The sequence below is a fragment of the Hylobates moloch genome, unplaced genomic scaffold (assembly GCF_009828535.3).
Source record: "Hylobates moloch isolate HMO894 unplaced genomic scaffold, HMol_V3 SCAFFOLD_13, whole genome shotgun sequence".
Taxonomy (NCBI): Eukaryota; Metazoa; Chordata; class Mammalia; order Primates; family Hylobatidae; genus Hylobates; species Hylobates moloch.
Window position 1 is genome coordinate 71,339,949 of NW_026652288.1, and position 18,557 is coordinate 71,358,505.

The following is an 18,557-nucleotide window of genomic DNA, read 5'->3' on the forward strand; positions in this document are numbered from 1 at the left end:
CTTCGATGGTGAGCTTTTTATTACAGCTTTGTTCTCATTACTCATTATCGGTTTGTTGAGGTTTTCTGTTTTTTCATGGTTCAATCTTGGTAGGTTGCTGTATCCAGGAATGTATCCATTTCTTCTAGGTTTTCAAATTTGTTGACATAAAGTTGTTCATAATAATCTCTAATGATCCTTTGCATTTCTGTAGTCTCAGTTGTTTCTGATTATTTATTTAGCTCTTCACTCTTATTTCTTCTTAGTCTTAATGGTTTGGTGATTTTGTTTATCTTTTCGAAAAAAATCCTTTTTGTTTCATTGATCTTCCATAAATTTTTTAGTTTCAATTTCATTTATTTCTGCTCCAATCTTTATTATTTCCTTCCTTTTACTAATTTTGATTTGTTTTTGTTTTTGCTATTCTAATTCCTTGAGGTGCATCATTAAGTTGTTTATTTGAGGTTGTTGTACTGTTTTGATATAGGTGTTTATTGCTATAAACTTCCCTCTTAGTACTGCTTTGTTTTATCCCACAGATTTTGGTCTACTGTATTCTCCTTTTCATTAACTTCAAAAAATTTTTAATTTCCTTCTTAATTTATTCGTTGATCCATTTGTCATTCAGGAGCATGTTGTTTAATTTCCATTTGTTTGTGAAGTTTTTGAGGTTTCTCTTATTGGTTTCTAGTTTTATTCCACTGTGTTCAGAAAAAGGTAATTTTTAAAATTATTTTTATTCATTATTATTTTTTAGAGACAGGGTCTTGCTCTGTTGCCCAGGCTGGAGTGCAGTGGTATGATCATGGCTCACTGCTGCCTGAAGCTCCCAGGCTCAAGTGATCCTCCCACTTCAGCCTCTCAAGTAGCTGAGACTATAGGCAGGTGCCATCATGCCTGGCTAATTTTGTTTATTTTTTGTAGAGATAGAGTCTCACTATGTTGCCCAGGCTGCTCTCAAACCCCTAGGCTCAAGTTATCCTTCCATCTCAGGTTCCCAAAGTATTGGGATTGTAGGGATGAGTCACCTCACCTGGCCAGGAAAGATACTTGATATGATTTCTACTGTTTAAAATTTGTTCAGACTTGTTTTGTGGCCTAAGATATGGTCTGTTCTGGAGACCGTTCCATGTGCTGATAAACAGAATATGTATTCTGCAGCAGTTGGGTAAAATATTTGGTAAATAAGTTAGGCCTATTAGGTCTAGTGTGTAGTTTAACTCCAATGTTTCTTTGTTGATTTTCTGTCTGGACAATCTGTTCATTACTCACAGTAAAGTATTAAAGTCCCCACTATTATTATATTGTGATCTATCTCTCCCTTTAGATATATTAATGTTTGTTTTATATACTTGGGATCTCCTGTTTTGGGTGTGTAGGTATTTATAATTGTTAAATCCTCTTGCTGATTTGACTCCTTTATTATTTTATAGTGACCTGCTTTGTTTCTTCTTACAGTCTTTGATTTGTAGTCTGTTTTATCTGATATAAGTATAGCTACTCCTGTTCTTTTTTTTGTTTCCAGTTGCGTAGAATCTCTTTTTCCACCTCTTCACTTTCAGTCTATGTGTATCTTTATAGGCGAAATTGGTTTCTTGTAGGTAGCATGTAGCCAAGTCTTGGTTCTTTATCCATTCAGCCACCCTATGCCTTTTAATCAGAGAAGTGAGTCCATTTATATTCAGTGTTATTATTGGTAAGCAAAGACTTACTAATGCCATTTTGTTTCTTGTTTTCTCATGGTTTTGTACCTTCTCTCCTCTTACTTCCTTTCTTGCTGTCTTCTTTCATGGCGAAGGGATTTTCGCTGGTAGTATTTTTAATTCATTGTTTTTTATTTTTAGTGTATCTATTATAGGTTTTTGTGTTGTGGTTACCTTGAGGATTATAAAAAGCATCTTGGAGACATAAGAAATTATTTTATAGAGATGGCAACTTATCTTAGATCACAAAAAAATTGAATAAAAAAGAAGAAAATAATTTAAAAAAACATTTTACATATTAACTCCATCCCCCTCCCCCTCTTGACTTTTAGTTGTCTCAATTTACGTGTTTTAAATTATCTCTTGACAGGTTACTGTAGCTATTATTGTTTTTGACAGATTTGTCTTTTGGGCTTCATAATAGAATTATAAGTAGAATGCATCCCACAATTACAGTATGAGAGTATTCTGAGTTTGTTCATGTACTTAGATTCACCAGTGGGTTTTATAGTTTCAAATTTTTTTTAGTTTTCTTTTCTTTTTGTTTTGTACATTAGTGTTTTTTGTTTCAGATTGAAGAGCTCTCTTTCATACATCTTGTGACGTAAATCTGATGGTGGTGAATTCTCTCAGCTTTTGTTTGTCTGGGAAGGACTTTTGTCTCCTTCATCGTTGAAGGATAAACTTGATGGAGACAGTATTCTTGGATGGCAGTTAAAAAAAAAAAACTCCCTCAATTCTACTCCCTCCTGGCCTACGTGGTTTCCATTGGGAAGTCTGTTGCCAGATAAACTGGAGCTCCTTTATATGTTATCTGCTTATTTTCTCCTGCCACTTTCAGAATCTTTCCTTTGTCCTTGTCCTTTCAGTGTTATTATATGCCTTGGAGTAGTTTTATTTTAATCAAACCTGTTTGGTGTTCTATGACCTTCCTGTACCTGAATATTTATATCTTTCTCAAGTTTTGGAAAGTTTCATTATTTCTTTGAATAAGCTTTCCACCCCATGCTATTGCTCAACTCCCTCTTGAACACCAATAATTCCTAGATTTGGTCTTTTGAGGCAATTTTCTATATCTTGTAGATGATCTTTGTTGGTTTCCTTTTTTTCTCCTTTCATTGTGTATTTTCAAATAGCTTGTCTTTGAGAGCACCGATTTTTTTCCTCTGCTTGATCCATCTGGCTGTTGAGAGCTTCTAATGAATTTTTCAGTTCAGCAAATGTATTTCTGAGTTCCAAGACTTCCATTCGATTTTTTTTAATTATTTCAATCTCTTTGCTAAATTTCTCTGATAAACTTCTGAACTGCTTTTCTGTGTTATCTTGGAAATCACTGAGTTCCTTAAAACTGCTATTTTAAATTATTGGTCAGAGAGTTCACATATTACCATCTCACTGGGGTCAGTCACTGGTTCCTTGTTTTGTCCATTTGGGGAGATCATCTTTCCCCATTTGCTTTGTTTCTTGTGGATGTACATCTGTGTCTTTGCATTGAAAGATTATTTATTCCAGTCTTCTTTGACTAGCTTATTTTGGTTTTTATTAGATATATTTGCTTAGAGGTTCTTAACCACTAGGTTGCTGCCTCCTTTTCAGTTCTATGTGGCTCCTTAAGCCCAGCTTCACCTCAGTTGTAGTAAACAATCATAGCACTGCCCTTCCCAAACTGGGGAAGTCCTAAAGAAGATATTTTGGCAGTGTGGAAGGCTGGCTAGTGGTTTGTGCCCAGGGGACCTGTGGAACAAATCTCCTACAGCATGTTGCTGCTGAGCAATCATTCTCATCTGGTGTCCCCTTTAGCTGAGTTACACAGCAGAGTTCTCAGGGCTGCATGGTAGTACTGCCTCCTCCCTTTGTTTCTGCCCATTCTCAGGGATATTTCTCCCTTTAGGCACTCACAATGTGCCCTGTGGTTAAAGCAGGCACAAGTCTCCTGCCAGGGAACCCAAATTGATGAGGAAGCTGGTTGTCCACTTCAGTCTCACTTTTTCCAGTGTAGAAACTGTGTCGGGGAAGAATTTTCACACCCTTATTGCTGGGCCAAATGTGGAGAGGGATATCATGGATGTGGAAGTTCTATTCTCTGTCTTCTCAGAGTTTTTTCACTTTTCTGTGGGCACAGAAACTGTCTCATCTTCATATTTGAGTTCTGGGATATTGCTAGTGATAATCTTGGTGCTGTATATTTGTTTTTAGTTTTCTGTGGGGGAGAGTGAAGCCAGCTTGCTGCTATGCCACCATTTTGGATCTACGTGTCATTTTGGTCTTTAACAAAAGATTCGAGAGAAAGGAAAGCTGTTTAGTGTTATCTTATTAAGAACACAAATGCTGTTCATCTCCAATGTTGAGTGGGAAGAGGTATTTCTCATTATATCTGTTCAATTTTCCCTTTTCTCTAGGCTTTCTAAGGACTTAGAGGTAACTTTATTTGCATGTAATCAAATAAAACTCCTCAACATCTGATACTATTAGCAAAGGTGGCAAACAATCCATTTAGAAAGTCTCTGGAAAACCTTTTCTTAAAGTTCAGAGTATTGTTAAAGGTTTCTGAAATTTTAATTTTTTACAACTTATGATTCAATGATGCAAATTTCTATTATCTATGGTCGGAATACACCACTTCTCTAACCTGTTGGATCTTGTCATTTCCTCTTTTTTTTTGAGACAGAGTCTTACTCTGTCACCCAGGCTGGAGTGCAGTGACGCGATCTCAGCTCACTGCAACTTCCACCTCCCAGGTTCAAGCAATTCTCCTTTCTCAGCCTCCCAAGTAGTTGTGATTACAGAAGCACGCCACTACGCCCGGCTAATTTTTGTATTTTTAGTAGAGACGGGAGTTCCCCATGTTGGCCAGGCTGGTCTCGAACTCCTGGCCTCAAGTGATCCACCCACCTCGGCCTCCCAAAGTGCTGGGATTACAGGCATGAGCCACTGTGCCCAGCCTCATCTTTTCCTTTTTAAGCAATTTTTCTCTGCTTTAGAACATATAGATACAAAAAAACTAACCAACCATATTTTTAGTATTTAGATTGCCAAAAAGTATTTATCTATATCATCCTGGGATTTGTCTGGAAAAAAATATGATCAAAAAAAGAAAAGAGGTATTCATGACAACTAAATGTAATGTGTGATGGTTTGAATCCTGAACTTGAAATTTTTTTTTCTTCTTTTTCTATAAAGAATATTTTTGGGAAAATTGATGAAATTTAAATAATGTCTAAAGATAAGAATTTCATGTCAATTTTCCTGATTTAGATAATTAGACTGTGATTATGGAAGAGAATGAACTTGAAGCATTTGGGGTAGAAACATCATGTCTGCAACTCAACTCTGAGAGTTCAGAGAAAGGGAGAGAGGATGCAAGAGTAAATGTGTAAAATGTTAACATTTGGGGAACTTGGATGAAAGGTATATGGGAATTCTTTGTACTATTCTTTTACAACTTTTTTGAAAGTCTGAACTTGTTTTAAAATAATTTTTTAAAATAGTCAGGGATTAAGAGCAGAAAGTAAGGTCAGTGTCCTGAAGATCTCTTTGAGCACTTACAGGATCCCTAAATGGTACACATGGAAAGTAAAAACCTTATTAGCTTAAAAGAAAAGTTGGGAGCTTAGAGTACCTCATATTTGGCTAAAAAGGCCAATCCAAAATTACTACCTAAAAGGTACTCACTTTGATAGATACAATGATGTTTAATTTAATACACTGCCATTCCATATTAGCAGAATCAGTGATATTCCAGTGAGCTAATAACACAGGCCAAGACCATTAAAAATTGCAGGGACTATCAGATTAGCAGAGATGAAATTGAGTTGTTATGCTCAGTTAGCATGTGGGGCAACAAACATGCTTGTACACTACTGGTGGGATTTAGATTGGTATAATCTGGTATAATCATTCTGAGGAGCAACCCAAAAGTATTATCACATTTTAAAATGTTCGTAAAATGTTCTTACCCTTTGACTCAGCAATTCCACTTCTAGAAACTTATTCTAAGGAAATAATAGGGCAAATGCACAAACAAGTATATTCAAATATGTTCACCGTCACAGCAAAGAACAGGAAACAACATGTGTCCATCAGTAGGAGACTGATTAAATAAATTATGGTTTATCTACACCAGACAATATTCTTCAGAAATCACAAAGTATGAGATAAATTAATAGGAAGCAATGTCCCTAATGTGTTAAATGAAAAAAACAGGTTTCAGAATGGTATATGTAGTATGATTCTATTTACATTTACCTTACTTGTTATATTAGTCTGTTTTCATGCTGCTGATAAAGACAGAACTGAGACCGGACAATTTACAAAAAAAAAATAAAATAAAAAGAGGTTTACTGGACTTACAGTTTCACATGACTGAGGAGGCCTCACAATTATGGCAGAAGGCAAGGAGGAGCAAGTCACATCTTATGTGGGTGGCAGCAGGCAAAGAGAGAGCTTGTGCAGAGAACTCATTTTTTAAACCACCAGATCTCATGAGATCCATTCACTATCATGAGAACAGCATGGGAAAGACCTGCCCCCATGATTCAATCATCTCCCACTGGGTCCCTCCCACAACACGTGGAAATTATGGGAGCTGCAAGATGAGATTTGGGTGGCGACAGAGCAAAACCATATCACTTGTTTACATTTAAACTGGAAATATTATATAGACAGTTTTAAGAAAAAAAAACTGAAGGAATGCATGCGAAAAAAGAATTGTGGGTAGGTAAGGAGTACAAGTACATATGTTACACTACAGGTACACTGATACATGGTACTACGTATATGCTACGCTAAATATGGCAGACTACATATTTGTAAGGACCAGTGCAAAATGAAAATGTTGAGCCACCAATTTAAAAACAGAATTTCTAAGATAGTGACAGCAGAGTTTTATTTTTTTATTTTTATTTTTTTATAAAGGAAAGAGGTTTAATTGACTCGCAGTTCCACATGGCTTGGGAAGCCTCACAATCATGGCAGAAGACAAATGTGGAGCAAAGTCACATCTTACATGGTAGCAAGTAAGAGAGCATGGACAGCAGAGTTTTAAGCCATGCTTGGAGCTCTGTTTGGCTGTATGAATCACATGTCCATAAAGCCAGGCCTGACTATACACAACACTATACCCTTAGATATATGCTGTACTATATATTACACTATAAATTACACTCAGTATATACTAAGATATACACTACAGTAAGGGGTTGCATATGAGTGGTGGGTAGAAACACACATCTGGTTTATCTTTCCCTTTCCTTCCTTGTTATTATCTTGAGTAATAAAGTCAACACAAATTATATTCAAATTATCCCTAAAAGGAGTTAGCATTTTAAGGGTGCCAAGATCAACGATTTGCCAGAGTACCCTTTGGATCACTTCACATGTCACAAGAGTGCCTCCAAGAGGACTGACTGAAATCCAACGAGGAGACAGAGATATATGGCTCTGCTCACATTTCAAAACAGAGCCTATAATCCTGGTGTGTGGTATTACTAAAGACTTCTGTGGCAAAATTTAACTACACTTAAAGAGTTTTCCATTCTAATGACTATCTCGACAATAAATGCAGGGTAATTTTTTCCTCTTTTCATGTCACAAGTAGAAGCATAAGAAAAAAGTAAGAAGATAAATATAAAACAACAGGTATTTCTTACCTCTAGAAATTAAATAGCTCTTCTAGGTCACTTGGGTACTGATATTTTTCTACTGCTCTAAATGGCCCTATGATATCCTTGACTTAACCAAATAGTAGTGTTACTAGTTGTTAATTGACTTGATCTGTCTACAAGTTAAACGTTTCCTCTGATGCTTCTATTTATAAGTAGAACTAAAAACCTGGGAAGTCTAATTTGGGATCAGTATGGTAGCTATGTTCTGCCATGTAGAACATCAAGTTTGATTAGGCAGATCTTAGGGTTGTAGCCAAAAAGCAAGGGCACAAGACATTCTAATATCTAATGGGCTCTAAAGATGGTCTAACACTTACCAGGCTCTTATTCTCATTAGTTACATGAACAGCAACCTTTAACAGGCCCTAATGAAAGTGTTGGGATAAGCATGTAGGTGAAAGACAAGGGTTTCCAGGATTCAACACTGTGGGAAAGCAGGAAGAAAAAAATTAAAAGATTTGTTGTTAAAGATTTTGTCTGAAGTCCATCATAAGGTAACCAGTGGTAACTAGGCATAAATGGCACACAAGGAACTATAAACCTTTGACTTCATAGGCATCTGGAGAATCTGTTGAAATTCTATTTGAGAAGTTCTCCAAGAGACTTCAGGGTTTTGTATAACATGGTGACAGACTATAAATAGAAATCTGATAAATCCTATGAGGTGTGTATTTCAAGACTAAATCCCATGCCTTAGAAGTGTTCAATCTTACACTATCTTTTAATTCATGTTACACAATTATAATCATGTGTGTATACATGGTACCATATATCACATATAATCTATGCTCAGTAATAAAGAAAAACAACCAATAAACACATCAGAATCCTACTTATATGAGATTATCCAAGGCAGTCATCTGTTTTAGGACATTAGTCTGTCTTCATTAAAATTATTAAAGACACTTATATTCATGAGAATTAATTTTCACCAGTCTGATTAGCACTACTATTCTCACATTTCGAAACAGAACCTATAATTCAGGTGTGTAGTATTACTGAAGATAGAATTATACCATTTCCACAAATACAAAAAAGAGCTCTATTTAATGCATTTGCCCTTTGTTACTTCCATAGATATTTAACTGCTTTTACTCTAAATATCTAAATATTACAATTACTTTTTGTTTTAAATGATTAGATGCACATGTGTCTTACAAGAAAAACGTTCTAACAGTATCCTCTGAAGACTAATGGGCTATGACTCAAGAAGTATTGAGGTTGGAAAAACCACCTGATGGGAATATTGAAGTGAAAATTCAAGCACAAAATGGATGGTTGATCTAGGTAATATTTATACTTTCTCCCAACTCTGAAATATCATGAATATGAAACAATTCTTACAAGTCTTGAACAGGGCAGAGGCATTGGGAATGAAAAGCAGGCAAATGTGAGAGACTCTGTGAAGATACTTAATCATTACAATTTGGCATTGATTGAGTGTGGGATGCAAAAGAAAAGGATGAAAAATCAAAGTTACTTAATGTTTTCAGCTCAAGTAACTGTGTAGCACCATTAGCAGAAATAAAAAAGGATTAAAAATGAACAGTTTTCGTTTTTTCCTTGTTTTGATTGAAAAGGAATCCCCCTGAACAGGGTGACTAAAAACAGAGAAGCTAACCCAGTAGTTCCGTTTTGTTTGTTGATGTCAGAGATAGTTCCAAAAGGTCAGTCCAGATGGGGCAGGAAACTCCAATCCTCCTGACTGGACCCCTAGCGGGAGAGCCTTGAGAAGGAGACTAGCAGAAGGGAAACAGAGTATCTGGCAAATGGGCTAAAATTCAGAAAAAGAGGAAGCATAGTTAATGGAGACAATCTGTCTCTTTGAGAATTGATTCAAGAACGAGGACAGGCTTGTTCCTTCAAGGAGCTAGGGAAGGCAGTGGCAGAGTATATGAGATTTAAGCTAACACCAAAAAACTCAGAATAGACTTTGCATGCTCAATGGAGCCAGTCTTGGTGAAGAATGCCATAAAGAAAATAGCATTTGAGAAAACTCAAGAGGAAAACTAGAAGCAGAGAGAAACCCAGGAAAGTAGTACATACATCTATTCAGAAAGTAGTATGGAACTGGGTATTACTGGCTTGTTAAATGCTGTCCTTGAAACACTAATTATTTGGTACATTTTTTCAAGTAAGAAATCTATAGCAATGAATTTACACACTCATTACTTTTTTTTTTTTTTTTTTTTTTTTTTTTTTGATGCACGGTCTCACTCCTGTCACCCAGGCTGCAGTGAAGTGGTGCAATCATGGCTCACTGCAGCCTCAACTTCCCAGGCCCAAGTGATCCTCCCACCTCAGCCTCCCGAGTAGCTAGGACTACAGGCGCATGCCACCATGCCACCATACCCGGCTAATTTTTTCTTTTTTTTTCTCTCTTTTTTTTTTTTTTTGTAGAGACAAGGTTTCACCATGTTGCCCGGGCTGGTCTCAAAACTCCTGTGCCCAAGCGACCCACCTGCCTCGGCCTCCCAAAGTGCTGGGATTACAGTTGTGAATCACCATGCCCAGCCAACATGCGGTATTTTGAAGTGTTGCATAATATATGATCTATTACTGTGATGCCTAATTAACCCTTATTTTAACTCTGTTCTTATCTTAATGCTGAAACTACCTCATAATGAGCTCTGTTGGGCCAGATTTAGTAGTTGCCAAAGTGTATTCTAGGAACTGAAACATCATTAGCATCCTCTGAGCTCGTTAGAAATTCACATCTTCAAAGGCTGTCCCAAATTTACCGAAACAGAAACCCTGGGGATAGAGGCCACCAATCTGGTTTTTAACCTTCCAGGTGATTCTAATGCATTCTGAAGTTTGCAAACCATTTCCTTGGGCATTTCAGAACTAGACCTCTTCAGAGATCCAGCTGAGATCAGTGTGATAGGCCAGGGTCTATCTAGAATGGTCAACTAGAAATCACAGGGGTTTACAGCTAGGCAGGGCTGGACTCCAACTAGGGTTCTAGCACCTGTTAGTTGTGTAGGGTCTTGAGCAAATTACTTAGCTTCTTTGAACCTCAGGTTCCTCATACAGAAAATAGAAATGTCTACCTTTAAAGGTTGCTATGCACAGTAAAGTTTATGTACCTCCATGGTAATTAGGAGTGCCAGCTCTGGTGTCATGCCCAGTTCAAATGCCAGCTACTGTGTGATCTTGGGCAAATTACTAAACGTCTTTGTTCTTCAATTTTCTCACCTGTAAAGTGAGTATACTTAACTCATAGGGTGGTGGTGAGGATTCAATGAGTTAACATACATATATTGCATACATACATTATCTATATAGAGCATTTTATTATTATTTGTATTTCTTTTGTATTTCTGCTATTATAGGCAGGTAATACTTATTGAGCACTTATGTGGCAGTCAGTCTTTTTGTTTGTTTGTTTGTTTGAGACAGAGTCTCGCTCTGTTGCCCAGGCTGGAGTGCAGTGGCATGATCTCGGCTCACTGCGACCTCTCCCTCTTGGGTTCAAGTGATTCTCCTTCTGCCTCAGCCACCTGAGTAGCTGGGATTACAGGTGCTTTTTATGCCTGCCAGCCCGGGCGCAGTGGCCCACGCCTGTAATCCCAAAACTTTGGGAGACCGAGGCAGGCGGATCACTTGAGGTCAGGAGTTTGAGACCAGCCTGGCCAACATGGTGAACTCCTGTCTCTACTAAAATACAAAAATTAGCTGGGTGTGGCAGCTCGCGCCTACTCAGGAGGCTGAGGCAGGAGGAGAATCACTTGAACTCAGGAGGCAGAAGTTGCAGTGAGCCAAGATCGCGCCACTGCACTCCAGCCTGGGCAACAGAGCGAAACTCCATCTCTAAAAAAAGAAGACTGACTGCCACAAAAGTGCTCATTAACTATTACCTGCGTATAATAGCAGAAATACAAAATAAATACAAATAACGATAATAAAATACTTTACATAGATAAAATACCTAAACCTGGAATACAGTAGGTGCTCCATATTTGGTAACAACTGTCATCACTGTCATTATAGAATTTTTTCCTGTAAAGTATAAGGTTATAAAAGGTTCCAATACATGGATGTTGCCTCATACTTTCATATATTCTTTACATTCTAATGTCTTGCCTCCCCTCTGAATAACCTCTGTGGATTATATCAATATCAACTTCCTTGTTTCGATAGTGTACTACAGTTATACAAGATGATACCATTGGGAGAAACTCAGTAAAGGACATATGGGATCTCCTTGTACATTTTTTTGGAACTCCTATGAATCTGTAATTAGTTTAAAATAAAAAGTTTAAACAACAAAAAAAGATAGGGGTAGGGAGCTTGCCTGAAATGAGAACTATTGGGCCTGAAGGCTAGGCCTATAATTCTGTTTTTCTCCAATTAAATAGTTAAAACTAAGTTAAAAAAAAAAAAAAAAAAAAAACTAAGCTAAAGAAAAACTAGATTCATCCCTCTCAATCAAATTAACATCAATGGTCAGGTGCAGCAGCTCACACCTGTAATCCTAGCACTTTGGGAGGCCAAGGCAGGCGGGTCACTTGAGGTCAGGAGTTTGAAACTGGGCTGGCCAACACGATGAAACCATGTCTCCACTAAAAATACAAAAAAGTTAGCCGGGCATGGTGGCAGGCACCTGTAATCCCAGCTACTTGAGAGGCTGAGGCAGAAGAATCGCTTGAACTTGGGAGGTGGAGGTTGCAGTAAGCGGAGATCACCCCACTGCACTCCAGCCTGGGCAACAGAGTGAGACTCTGTCTCAAAAATAATAAAATAATAATATCAATGGCTAGCCTTTTAATTTATCATCTTTTACCGGGGCTTCAGTCAAAATTATCTGCCTATAATAGCAGAAATAGAAATAACAATAATAATTTTAAAAGAAAACACTTTGCGTAGATAAAACACCTAGACCTAGAATATGGCAGGTGCTCAATATTTGGTAACAATTGTTTCTCCAGGCTCCCCAAGTTATAAGTCAGAAAAGTCTGGCAATGAAAATGAATGAATGAAGTCCCTACTACCTGATCAACTTCGTTTTCCAGAGAAAATAAAGGTATATTACCAAAGGCTTAATATTTTTCTCTCAAAAAAGCAGCAGTCCAACTGTAACAAAAACAATTATATTTTAGTAAGATTTAGCAACATATAAAATTCCTGAGGCCGGGCGCAGTACCATGCCTGTAATCCTAGCACTTTGGGAGGACGAGGTGGGCGGATCACAAGGTCAGGAGTTCGAGACCAGCCTGACCAACATGGTAAAACCCTGTCTCTACTAAAAATACAAAGATCAGCTGGGTGTGGTGGCCAGTGCCTGTAATCACAGCTACGTGGGAGACTGAGGCAGGAGAACTGCTTGAACCCAGGAGGCGGAGGTTGCAGTGAGCCGAGATTGCACCACTGCACTCTAGCCTGGGAAACAGAGTGAAACCCTGTCTCAAAAAGAAAGAAAGAAAGAAAGAAATTCCTTCTTTTTTCAACCAACACTACCCAGGCTTTTGCTCCGGAAATCAAACATAATCTAAGGTATTACCCCAAACAGTAACAGAAACCATAGGATCCATATTACAAAGAAAGATTCTATAATCTTCAGTTTAATGCATATATCATGAGAAGAGTCTAAACTGCTTAACAAGTATAATTATTTTTGAGATTGCATTTGATCAACCAAAATCCTGTGTAAGTCTTCACAAATCTTTTCACAAATGTCTGTTGCAGAACAGTTTCTTTATTCAGAAAGTGACTCAGAGAATTTCATGACACACTGAAAGCAAGTATCTCCATAATATTTTAGACTTTCCCAATACCAAGAGTGATTACAAGTCAGAAGATCATTACCTAACACCAAATAGCCTATTGCAAAACACGTCTCAGATACAGAATAGGTTTTCTTGTGTTTGGTTATAACAACTATACTTCATACACATAAAAAATCATCTTTGTTAAATAGTCTGTGTTAGTTATGTACTAAATGTTTGTGTTCCCCCAAAATTTATGTTGAAATCTTAACCCCCAATGTGATGGCGTTAAGGGTGAGGTTTGAGGGAAGTAATTAGGTCATGATGGTGAAGCCCTCATGAGTGGGATTAGTGCCCGTATAAGAGATATGAGAGCTTGCCTCCTGGCTACTATCCAACATACAAGGATACAATAAGAAGGTAGCCATCTCCAAACCAGGAAGTGAGTTCTCACCAGATACCAGATCGGCCTTAATAATGGACTTCACATCCTCCCTAACTGTGAGAAATAAATGTTTGTTGTTTAAGCCACTCAGTTTGTGGTAATGAATTATCACATCCCAAATTAAGATAATGTTGAAATGGTTAATAATTCTGCATTTTACTTCCTTAGTTCAGCAAGTTAAATTGAAACCTCCTAATCAGTTAAATCTACCATATCCTGCTAATTCAATTACCAATCAGCACGTAGAGCTATTACCAACTCCCTGAAGGACTTCTTTGCCCATTTGATAAGTTATGTATCTTCTATCTGGGAAGAACTGTAAGTATAAACACTAAACATGTAAACTTGGCAAACGAGTAGTGACATTTTCAAGTAATAAATTTAAGCCAATAGACTAAGAATTATAATTAAGGATAATTGTTTAACAAAGTGTGTCACAACTACTTTTAAATACATAGGGGATTTTGCCCTGAAATGTATGTCTGATTTATTCCCTAAACTTTCACCCCAGAATGAGCTTGATACCAAATCAAGAATTTATATAAATAGAAGGAACTCAGTAAACTAGAAGCAATAATGACTCAATCCACAATTTTTTTTTTTTTTTTTTTTTTTTTGGTGGAGCTAGCTGAGGTTTTATTTTGGACAACAGAATTGTTTTGTAGCTGGAAGCATGAGCAAGGGGGGTCCCCAGACAGTAAACTCCCCCACGGGTGGGTTGAGCCTCAGGGGGGTCTCCTGTTCTCTGTGCTTCCCCACACAGCAGCCTCCCTCCTGGAGTCTGTGGCAGCCACAAGAGGGGCAGATTAGGAGGGGCTGCCACAGTTGTTCACTTGGGCAGGAAGTCAGAGGACTCAGACACCAGCTTCCCATTGCGGGTCTCGATCTTCTTCACAACCACGGCCCTGGTGGAGCTGGTGCAGCTGAAGGAGCTGGAGCCTGTGCCAGAGCCAAAGCTGGAGCCCAGGCCATAGCTGAGGTCACGACTTGTGAGGCCCACATAGGCCGAGCTCAGATCAGCTGCAGAGCCACTGGCGGTCTTCATATGGATACTCACGTTCTGCATCCCAGACTCCAGCCGGCTCTCCTAGCCCTCCCGCAGCTTTCCGTAGGTGGCGATCTCCATTTCCAGGGCCAGCTTGACGTTCATCAGCTCCTGGTACTCACACGCTGCAGAGTAGCCTCCAGCTTGGACAGCTTGGCATTGGCATCCTTAACAGCCAGCTTCCCATGCTGCTCAGCATCTGCGATGGCGTCCTCCAGGGAAGCCCCCTGGCCTTTGAGGCCCTCGATCTCAGCCTAGAGCTGGCTGATGTTCCGGTTCATCTTGGAGATTTGAGTCTTTGTATGCCGCAGATCATCCCTGTGCTTCCTAGCCAGCATCTGCAGCTCCACATACTTGATCTGGTACGTGCTCTCAGCCTCAGCCCGGCTGCAGTTGGCAACCTCCTTGCACTGCCTCTTGACTTCAGCGATGATGCTGTCCATGTCCAGGAGTGGCTGCTGTCCATGGACAGCACCACAGACATGTTGGAGATCTGGGACTGCAGCCCGCAGGTCTCCACTTCATACAGTTGGCCCTTCCAGGTGAGACTCCAGCTCTACGTTGTTCATGTAAGTTTCATCCACATCCTTCTTGATGAGGGCAAATTAATTCTCCATCTCTGTACGCTTATTGATCTCATCCTCATACTTGTTCCTGAAGTCCTCCACCAGCCCCTGCATGTTGCCAAGCTCCGCTTCCAGCTTCAGCTTCTCCTGGCTCCAGCTGCCGCCTAAGGTTGTTGATACAGCTCCCGAACATGTTGTCCATGTTGCTCCCAGCCATCTTGTGCTGCTGCAGAAGGCTCCACTTGGTCTCCAGCACCTTGTTCTGCTGCTCCAGGAACGGTACTTGTCTGTGAAGGAGGCAAACTTGTTGTTGAGGGTCTTGATCTGCCCCTTCTCCTGGATGTACACAGCCTGGATGTTGGAGTACACCTCCAGGTTAAGGGGGCTCAGCAGGCTCTGGTTGACTGTGATGGTGGTGATGCCTCTCATACTGCTGGCCCCACCATAGCCTCCGCCCAGGCCACTCCAGAAGCTGCTGTTCCCCACTAGGGAGAAGCTCGAGGAGCTGGTGCAGGCACTGGGCCCACTCGTGTAGGGGCGGCTGCTGAAAGCCTGGGGGCCAAAGGTGGATACCTTGTAGGACTTCTGGGTCACCCTGATGGACATGGTGGAAGCAGGAGCAGAGGCAGCAGGCTGAACCAGGTGGAGATTCCAGAAGCAGCGGAGAAGCTGCTTCTTGATCTCAATCCACATTTTTATCAAGAGGGGTTAGCTTGCTTTTCAATTTAAGTGGAGGCCTGCAGCATTTCTGTAATACTTAAAGGCATTTTTTCTGGTTTTCCTGACTCCTGCTTTAGGGGCATATGGTCTTGCATTTGACAAATAGTCCCTGAGTACTTATGTGCCAAGTACTATTAGGTGCTGGGTATACAGTAGTGAACAAAACAACTATGGTTCTTGACTTCAGAGAGCTTACTGTCTAGGGAGGAAGACAAATTTTAGATAAACAAATAAAATTATAAATTGCAGTTATTTCCTATTTGTATTGCATCTTTCTCAGTTGGTAACTAATCACAACCCTTTTTTAGGAGTCTTCTGCGGAGAGAAAACTCGGGTTGTTGTTTAATCATCAGAGACACTCAGTTGTAGCTGGAGACATGGAGACATATAACAGACACGTCTATAAACTTCATCATGAAAGCTACCATGAAATATATTCCAAGAAGTACAAAATGTTCATCTATTGATATGTTGACAAGATAACTTTTACTCATAGGGTGGGAATTCGCTGGTAATTTGTTTTCTTGAACACTGCTTATGATAAAATCCATGATGGCGCAAAATACATACATATTCCAGCTTTTCAAGTGAATTTTCTTATCCTAAACTCATTTTGAAAAACATCAGTGCTCTGGTATGTTACTTCAGTTAAATGAGTCTTTGAAGAATAACAGTTTATAATGAACATCATCATTTGTATTTAAGATCTGTTCTAAATTTATATTCAAGTTAACTTTCAGTGTGAGTTATTTCCAGGCACAGCTTCTGTTGTCCATAGCCCAGTTGATGTATATAAAGTACTGACGACTTTAAAGGTACTACTCTGCTTCCTAAATTTTTACCTTCCTTTCCCCCACTACAATATCCTCTACAAAGTGATTCCTAAAGTACTCCGGCTCTTTTCATTGCCTCTCCCCCAAAGGAAACTCAGTTGTTCATATCTGTTAAACCCACTAACTTCTTCCATTTTAACTTAAAAAAAAAAATTCCCCTCTGTTGCCTTTAAAAGTGTTTCCTTAAGGAAGATCTGCATTTTAAACACTTATCTGCACGTTGTTCCACTCAAAAAATATACTAGAAAAGACCGAGAGTCAACGATTCTGAAAGAGTTTGTATCAGGGTCTCTTGTCCCTACCTCGCCAAGTTTAAACACACCCAACGCCTCGATTCCTTGCTTCCGACTCGAGTTGCTGCTTTACATATCCCTGTACATTTGAGGTGTCGTGTATTCGTTGATATTTCAATATATTTTAAAATAATTTTCCATTTCTGTTTTGTGAAATTGTTGAATACGTTCTTTTGTATCTCGTGTCATTTCTGCCTCTGGTAATGTTGTCCCTGGTATCCTTGGAACTCATTTCCTTTCCCAACAGACAATATTCCCTGTCAGCTGCCACGGGCCCCGCCCTCCAGAAGTTCATACTTTGTGGTCAAGCAGCTTCTTTAACTTTCTAAGACGAATTACCTAGGAAGTGCTATTGTCCCAGGATCACCAGCTCTGCCTAAATTCCTACCTGTTGCGGGTGCTTAGTCACAGAAGATGAATCAGATTCGTCTAATGGGCCCTTTCCTTTTCCACCCACCTTTCCTGTCGCTTTCCGCTGAGCCTCCTCAACTCACGTCATCCCAGCAGGTCCTGGCCCCCAGACCCGGCCCTGGACGGCAGGGAGCCCCAGCCCGGGAACGGAGCTGCGAGTGTCCAACCCAGGAGAGAGCGAAGCTCAGATCTCTCTGCAAAGCGAACGGAGAGCGCAAGGAATGCCCAGGAAGACAGGGCGCGCCCGGGGAGAAAAGAACGTTACTTTAACGCAGCCTCGACCCTGAACCCCTGGCATCTAGGGCTTCCCGGACGAGTGGAGCAAAACAACTCGCCCTGCTGCGTTCCCGGGCCTCTCTTTCCCCTTGCTGGTTTCTCCTGAAGTCTACTTCTCTGTTGCTTCCAACCCCTCTCTCCGAAGGCATGTGGTCCTTCCCAGCCTGCCCCCGCCGCACCCCTCCCGGCCCGGAGCCGGCTCCTCCCAGCGTCGTTCGCTTCCCCTTTCCGTTCGCTCTTTCCGCCCCGGCTCTCCATCGCCCCTTTAGATTGGTCGAACGCACCGGAGCCTGGTTGGCCAATGGGCGAGCTGGGCTGGAGGCGATGGGCGTGGCCGCAGCGCCGGGGCCTGCAGATCGAGGCTGCCTCCCCCTCTCAGCCGGCAGCACATTCCGCCGCCGTTGCCGCCGCCCGGCCCCACAGTTGTCTTTGCCGGAGCTGCAGTCGCGCTGGGGTTAGCGCGGGGGGGCGGGCGGGGAGAGGAGAAGGCCGCGGCGGAGGCAGGTGAGAGGAGGAAGGAAGCGGCGGCGCGGCGGGCACAGCAGCTCAGGCGGCGGCCCGGTTCCTGGGAGTGTCGGTGCGGCGCGGTGGTTGGGGCGGATCCCGCGGGGCCCGGGCGGGGGAAGGAGTCACCGGCCCGGCCATGGCGGACAACGAGAAACTGGACAACCAACGGCTCAAGAATTTCAAGAACAAAGGCCGCGACTTGGAGGTAAACTCGGGGACGACGCCGGAGGGGTAGGGGCTGTGGATCTGGGGCCGGTCTCCGCCGGGACCCCGAGTGTGGGGAGTAGGGGCGGGAGCCGCCTCCGGGCCTCGGGGAATGGCGCTAGGGGCCGGCCCGTCCGTGACGCCTCTGCTAGCGCGCCGGGAAGTTTATGTCGGGCCTGCTCCGCCTCCGCCGGGGAGCGAGGT

The 18,557-nt window shown here is 41.0% G+C and overlaps 1 protein-coding gene and 1 pseudogene across 1 annotated transcript in view; one reads left to right on the forward strand and one right to left on the reverse strand.

Moving 5' to 3' along the window:
* The window catches only part of GMPS (guanine monophosphate synthase), a 101,591-nt gene extending 87,827 nt beyond the window's left edge, over nucleotides 1-13,764 (forward strand). The window contains exon 11 of the mRNA XM_032172036.3: nucleotides 13,667-13,764. Coding sequence (XP_032027927.2) covers nucleotides 13,667-13,764 — 98 coding nt within the window. The remainder of the gene's footprint in view (nucleotides 1-13,666) is intronic.
* Nucleotides 13,765-14,171: 407 nt separating this feature from the next.
* Nucleotides 14,172-17,760, reverse strand: LOC116481191 (keratin, type II cytoskeletal 8-like; annotated as a pseudogene).
* Nucleotides 17,761-18,557: the final 797 nt, after the last annotated feature.